The following is a 6,466-nucleotide window of genomic DNA, read 5'->3' as shown; positions in this document are numbered from 1 at the left end:
TCTCACCCGCGGATGATCTATCCCCAAACCATGCATTTTCACCGCATACTCGTCTTGGCGTTTCAGCGATCTACGATCATGACCGATTGCTCTCAAATGAGTTGATGGTAAAGTTTTCGAGTTTGCTTTTTCTAATGGCAATAACCATATCCTTAGCTTCATTGAAACACTGCGTCGACTCTTTCATGCGCATTGGTGTTTGTTTAGGTGCTCCTCGTGCTCCTTATTGGGGTTCACGAGGTGCACCTTAAATTTAGGAGCATAAGGAGCATAAGGTGCAACTGTAGTGAAAGCACCTCGCGTAAGGTGTAAGGCTCCTTGCCCCTTGCTCCTAAATCCAAGGTGCACCTTGAGGAGCGTTTCTTGTGAAATAGGCCCAAATCGCTTCTTCTTTCGAGGACGTCCTAAATATCCTGGTTGGTAGAAATCTTCTTCGAGTTGAACTCGATGTGAGCTTGATATACAATTGACCACATCATCCTCCTTCTTGTAATCGGTGAAGTCTTCTCGTAGGTCACCATCATATCCAAGGGTGGATGCCGAGTCAGCTGATCACTGGGGTTCTCCTTGCCATCGATATGCTTAACCTGCCACTTACAACCAATAGCGGTAAGTAACTCTCTGATGATAACATATTCTCGATGTATAAGTTCGACATGGTTACGGCTCGCTGCTGGGATAGATTTTACACGCTCGTTCTTAATGACATTATATAACACCTTGGAGTCGGTGTAGAACTGTATAGGGCCAATATTCTTCTTGGTGAGCGTCTGGAGTCGACTGATATAACTAACTGGAGATCGTAGAGCAACCAGTTCCTTGTACGTAATGTTCAGTGAGGCCCGATCGAAGGGTAGGATCTCGTTATCTTGGTGAATAAGATTATCATTTTGATAGATCATGTAGCCAATAGCATTCTTGGAGCTATTTACGTAGATGGTGAACTTCTCCTGGGGTTTGATGTACACGGAGACCATAAGTGGCTCGAAGGTAATCGATGCTCTTATCCATTCTTTTGCTATTTCATGAAGTCCCTCTTTCAGATTATCGTACCACTCGTCACCATTCTGATTCCGTTCACGGCTGGCTATAGATTGGAACTTGTAGCAGAGGGATTTTAACCAAGGACTATATACAACCGAGTATTTGGGGATCGAGCCAAGCAGGGAGTGGAGATTTTGATAGGTAATACTGGACTCGTTGAGGAACGCCTGCAGCTTCTGCTTCCATTCCGTATCTTTGGTACGACTAAATCTTATATACTTAGTCTTGTGCTTGTTCACAATGATCACTCCGAGTATGTCAGTAGCAGGCTCTATGTCAATGTTGATTACCTTCCGAGGGGATATAAGAAAATCACACTGTCGTAGAATATCATTCACTCTAGCCAGGTCGTCAATAGCGTTCTTGTAGCTTCCAACCAGAATATATTTTTTACACAGTATTGGCTGTCTCATAGGTACCAACCTAATACAATACCGGACCGACGTCTCCAGACACCAGGGAGCAACATTAACACCAGAACGAAGATTCAAGAATCTCATAGTACAATAAGAACCGTCAGGTAATAGTACTCGGGTATCAGTCAGCGATGAGAAATATTTACCCAGACGTATACATGTAAAGGCATGACATATATCTAAGGCCGCGTGGGAAGGGTAAGCTCGTGCTTCTAATAACAAATCAGGGAGGTATCTGGGATTGCTTAAACGCTATATCACCACAGCGTTCGTGTAGGTGCTGGTTTACATAGATGGACGTGAGGACAACTCTGGGTCGCTTACCATGAACGACATAGTAATTCTGGACACTGTATCATCTTTGTGTGTAGACGACCACATCTCTTATACTCGGCAATGAACCATTGCCGATGACCATTTAGACCATTTGCAATGAACATTTAGTATGCGTCGTAGTATCATAAGTAAGATATAAAGCGATCCAACTAAGGTGTTGGACTGTATCAAGTATCTTCAGATTTGATGGCAGTGTCTCATTCGTTGTTGCTTGCTCAGGTCGTCGTTGTACCAACGCATTAGTCACAGCTTCTTGGGGGCATCGTGGTTGACCAACTTGTCGCTGGGGAGAATGGAGTCGAACCGATGCAGTATGACCGAAAGGACTAAGGGATATACGAGGCGGATTAGTCGGCTGATCAATAGAAATACCTAGACGTCGTTGGAGTGCTCGTCCTGCGATGATTGGCTCTATAATATGCTTTGCTATAACGAATGAATAATTGATGGTACAATTGATAGATGGTATATTCAATGGTGATATTACACTTCCATAATTCGGTAGCGAATCGTCATCGGCAGTATATAAGTTAGGAGAATAGTCAGTATATATCAACTCATCATAGCGACTCAACTTTTGTACCACAACATGATCGAGAAGTGAGTGTTCGCTACCAGTATCGATCAATAGTTAATAATTGAGAGAAAAGATTGAAATAGGATAGGTTAACCGCGTCGAGAAGTCAGATAAGGATACACACTCATCACTCTTTACTGTAGATGGGACTGGATCATGCGGTCTGAGCCGGCCCCATTGCCGTTTCCCGACAGATCGGCTCGCATAGTATCAATATATTTTTTCGACGATCAGGTTTGAAACCTTTACCACTGAAGCGGTTACCACCTCAACGTTCGGCCTGATCTCTCAGGCGTTTCCTACACTGACGCCATAGATGGCCAGCAATACCACAGTAGTCACAGACAGGACGGTAATAACCATTGCTGGGGTAGGATCTAGAAGAGCGCGTACTACGGGAACCAAACCTCTGTCCACGGCGAGACCAATCATAGTTACCGCGATCTTTTCCTCGACGAGAGATGTTATTAACTAGCCAATGCTGTTCTTGTCGTATAGCCTCTGTCAGATCTGCGATCGCAGCAACAGCTGGATCTGGATCGGTGGCCTCACCAATTTTCACAGAAGGTAGTTGTTGAGGCTCGACTTCTGGGGCTGCAGTTGTTGAACTTGTAGATACCGTTTAAGGGGTCATCGGTTTCTTCTTAGTGTCAGGCTGAATAGCTGGTAGTCTCTTTGCCATACGAAGTGCTTGCTGCAAATTCTTAATAGTCTCTCTGGCTTTTCGTAGATCAAGTTGTAAACCAGCTGGTAACGATGCAATAAACTTGGCCACAAGTAAGGCATCTCTTGCTTCTCCCTCCAAAAAGAGTCCGCTATTATCTAGAAGCTCGGTCAAACGGTAAGCATAGTCAAGGGTCTCAGTAGGAGAGTAAGTGGCGTTAGAGAAGTCGTCGAAGGCGGTGCTCTCTTCAGGCGCCAGCTCCTTCTCTAGGCTCGATCGAGCAGTGCCCAAGGTCTTCCGCTTCTCAAATGGTATCCGTGAGAATGTAACAGAGCAACCTTCTCAAGTGACGTGGGAAGCTTCTTCAAGGCCACGTCATCTCCCCATTCATTAGCTTACTGGCATTATCGGAACCTTAGTTTCCACTCACGGGAACTTACGTCAACAGTGTACGGTTTGGGAAGAGCAGTATATCGTGTCGTCGAATGAGATGTCGTCACACCAGTAAATGTTGTACTTTGAGCTTCTGCATGTTTATCGTCACTCGTCATGATGTCCAGACCGATGTAGAGGAGTTGTTACCACTTGTGGAACACAACACCCTAGATATAGGGTGAGTTAACTTAGTACATACAGATCAATGGACTAGCCCTAAGCTACGGGCTGAGCTACGGGGACAGCTATATCACAGTATCCTCCACACGTTCGTAAATTTCAAATATGCTAAGGAGATGATCCTTCGCACGCCCTACAAGACGCACGGGCCAGCCCAAATCCCAACAACAAGCTCGAGACGCCAATTCTCTAGTTTGGCCTCTCGAGACTTTTTTTAACTTGGACATCCCGTTGATTCGGATCTACCGGGTCCCAGACTGCGACGGGGTCATTATTTCTCTCCTTGCCTTCTTTGTTCGGTTGGTTCCTTCCCTTTACTCCTTCCCTGCTCCACCTTTTACTCCTAGGGTTGTAGTATTCGCGTGATTCGAGATAGCGTTGCGTCAACTAGACAATTGATTAAATAGTTGAGCAGTGGATCTGAAGTCTCCCCGTGAGGGTGGATCGCGAAAGCGGCAAGCGCCTTTCAAGTTGCCTTCAGGGTCCGAAGAATCTTTTTTTCGTCTGAGAAAAGCCTCCTCCCATATCTCGATGGACAAAATCACGTGTCGAGCTCACCGAGGCCAAGTTTGGCCCAACGAGAGTGCACTGCAAAAGCGGAGCGCCGCTCTTCAAGTCCCACTTTGGCGAGCATCGCAGAAACATTCCATGTTTCATCACTCAGCGATTGGCAGGGAAAATAAAACTCGAGCGACTGATGCACTTGGCCCCGCTTCAGTTTTGTTTCACTCCTTCTATTTCCGTGCCTATGGTAAGGAAGCGATGCCGTAAGACAAAAGCTTGCTATCGCCGCTACAGAGCTCGTAAGTCGGAGGCGGGCTTGCGTTGAAAAAACTCACGGGTTGCGCTAAGACTCGACGCGAAGCCGCTTCTCCGTAGCGATAAACTTGATGGGTCAGCTCAAAGCTGCACTCAACCGTACGCACCCTTGTTAGAAGGGCCTAATCCTCTCGGTCGGTGGTTCTCAAATCAGCCATCGAAGCCATACTCTCTTCGACTTCCGATGAGACCATCCATCGCCGGGACACGCCAAACACATCTCGCAAAGCTCCACACATCTGTAATTATAACGCGAGCACAGTATTAGCTTCTCTGGACGGCTTGTCATATATCAGTGTGGCGTCGTGTGGCGCTGAGTGAACTAAATTGTCTTTCTAGTGCTGGGTGTTGATTACTTTCTTTGTAATTGCAACTAATAGCACCTGTTAGCACTTGCAAGGGCTTTGTAATAGCACTTGTTAGTATTGTTAGCATCCTCCTTAAGTATGTGTATCTATGTCGAACCAGAACAGCGTTCTCGACGAAGTAAGTGATCGCAGCATCCCGGTGTCGCGAAGATCCCCAGCAACCTGAACTTGAACATTCTGGAGGAACTCGAAGAGTTGACGGAATATCCGGATAGGGCTCTCGAAGAGGTGCGGACCGGTGGTCGGTCCGATATTATTGGCCCCCGGAGACCTAGATATATACCACCGTCCCATCCTCTCAAGGATTCGAACGGCGTAGAAAAGGTGATCTCCCTCGCTGAGCTGCGCAGCAGAGCAAGGACTGCCCGAGTCAATATCATCAATTTTATTTGCGTGAAAAGCTTCAACTCGAAATTTTTGGTACCCGACAAGAAAGATCACTTGGAGAGTCTCCTATTGCTCGCCGCTATCAAGTCGTCCGCCGAAGACCCGATGATAGTCAGGCAATCCGCTGTTTATCAAAGCGACAAGGCTCGCCTCCGCGAGGGTTGCAAACGGAGTCACACCCTCCTTGTGCCAAGCTGCTTCGTGCAACCTGTGATGCTATCTGGTCACCAGTTTGAACAGGGTTGCCGATGACTGCGATGTACAGGTCTTCCATGGTGATCACAAGATTGCCTATAGGCAAGTACCGACCCATCTGGATCACGCTCACAGGGGTTTTAGAGAGTTCCGTCGGAATCCTTTGTAGGGTTCTTAGAATCGATTTACGGATCGTTTTCGAGGATTCTATTCCAAAATATTTCGGAACGTACACCGGAGTTGATTTCAAACGAGTTCAACGAATCGCACTCCCAGGATTTAGACCGTGCACCTTTTGGCTCCACCCACAGCGCACCTTAGCGTAGCTGGCTGATTACCAACATGGTTGTTAACACAAGAACCGGGCATTTCTCCAGATTTCTGTCTGGTTAAGTTATCCTTGAGGATATAAGGGTCGACTAATCAATAAGGGAAGGAAGAGAATAATCCAACTTGAGTTAGATGGGTACAGTCGTCTTACAAGCACTATGTCCAACGTGCCTCAGAAGCTTGTGCTTACTAAACCAACGTATGTCTACGGGAACGTATGTCTAAGTGATGCAAGGCAATATGATCACAGAACTGCAAAAAAAGAACGAATTCGACGCCTAGCCGTTTCAGCCGTCTCAACAAGACAACATAGAACAGCACTCTGAACTTTCTGTTGCTATCGATTCGGTGCGCACGATTCCAGCAGCGAAAGAGTGGATAATTCCTATCATCGTGTGTTGAGTATCCTTAGGCTATAGCTAAGCCGTGTAGCTTCGTCCGCTAGCTGGTAGCATAGGTTTGATTATAGATAAGTACACACCTCTCTCACGTGTTGAGTTTCATGTCTATCAACTCCTATGAGTGGCATAACATGGTGGCATATCCTCGTTGGATCTTCGAAATGCTACCCAACAACGCTGGGTGATACAAGACGCGCTTCAGGTTGCTATAGGTGTTGACTCTATTCCTCTTCCTGATCATCAAGCGACTTATCGACAGATCGTCTGTCACTATTGTATGGACTGCAATCCTACTCCTTCCGGAGTATTCCAAC

General features: G+C 46.4%; 1 protein-coding gene across 1 annotated transcript; it reads right to left on the bottom strand.

Moving 5' to 3' along the window:
* Positions 1-404: 404 nt before the first annotated feature.
* Positions 405-1,544, bottom strand: Pmar_PMAR009382 (hypothetical protein; the record flags this gene model as incomplete). Its single annotated transcript, XM_002777884.1, has 1 exon — positions 405-1,544. One exon carries the CDS (start codon positions 1,542-1,544, stop codon positions 405-407), a length of 1,140 nt encoding a protein of 379 aa, XP_002777930.1.
* Positions 1,545-6,466: the final 4,922 nt, after the last annotated feature.

The sequence above is a fragment of the Perkinsus marinus genome (assembly GCF_000006405.1).
Source record: "Perkinsus marinus ATCC 50983 genomic scaffold scf_1104296950844, whole genome shotgun sequence".
In the NCBI taxonomy this organism is placed as follows: domain Eukaryota; phylum Perkinsozoa; order Perkinsida; family Perkinsidae; genus Perkinsus; species Perkinsus marinus.
This window is presented reverse-complemented; position numbering and strand designations above follow the sequence as displayed.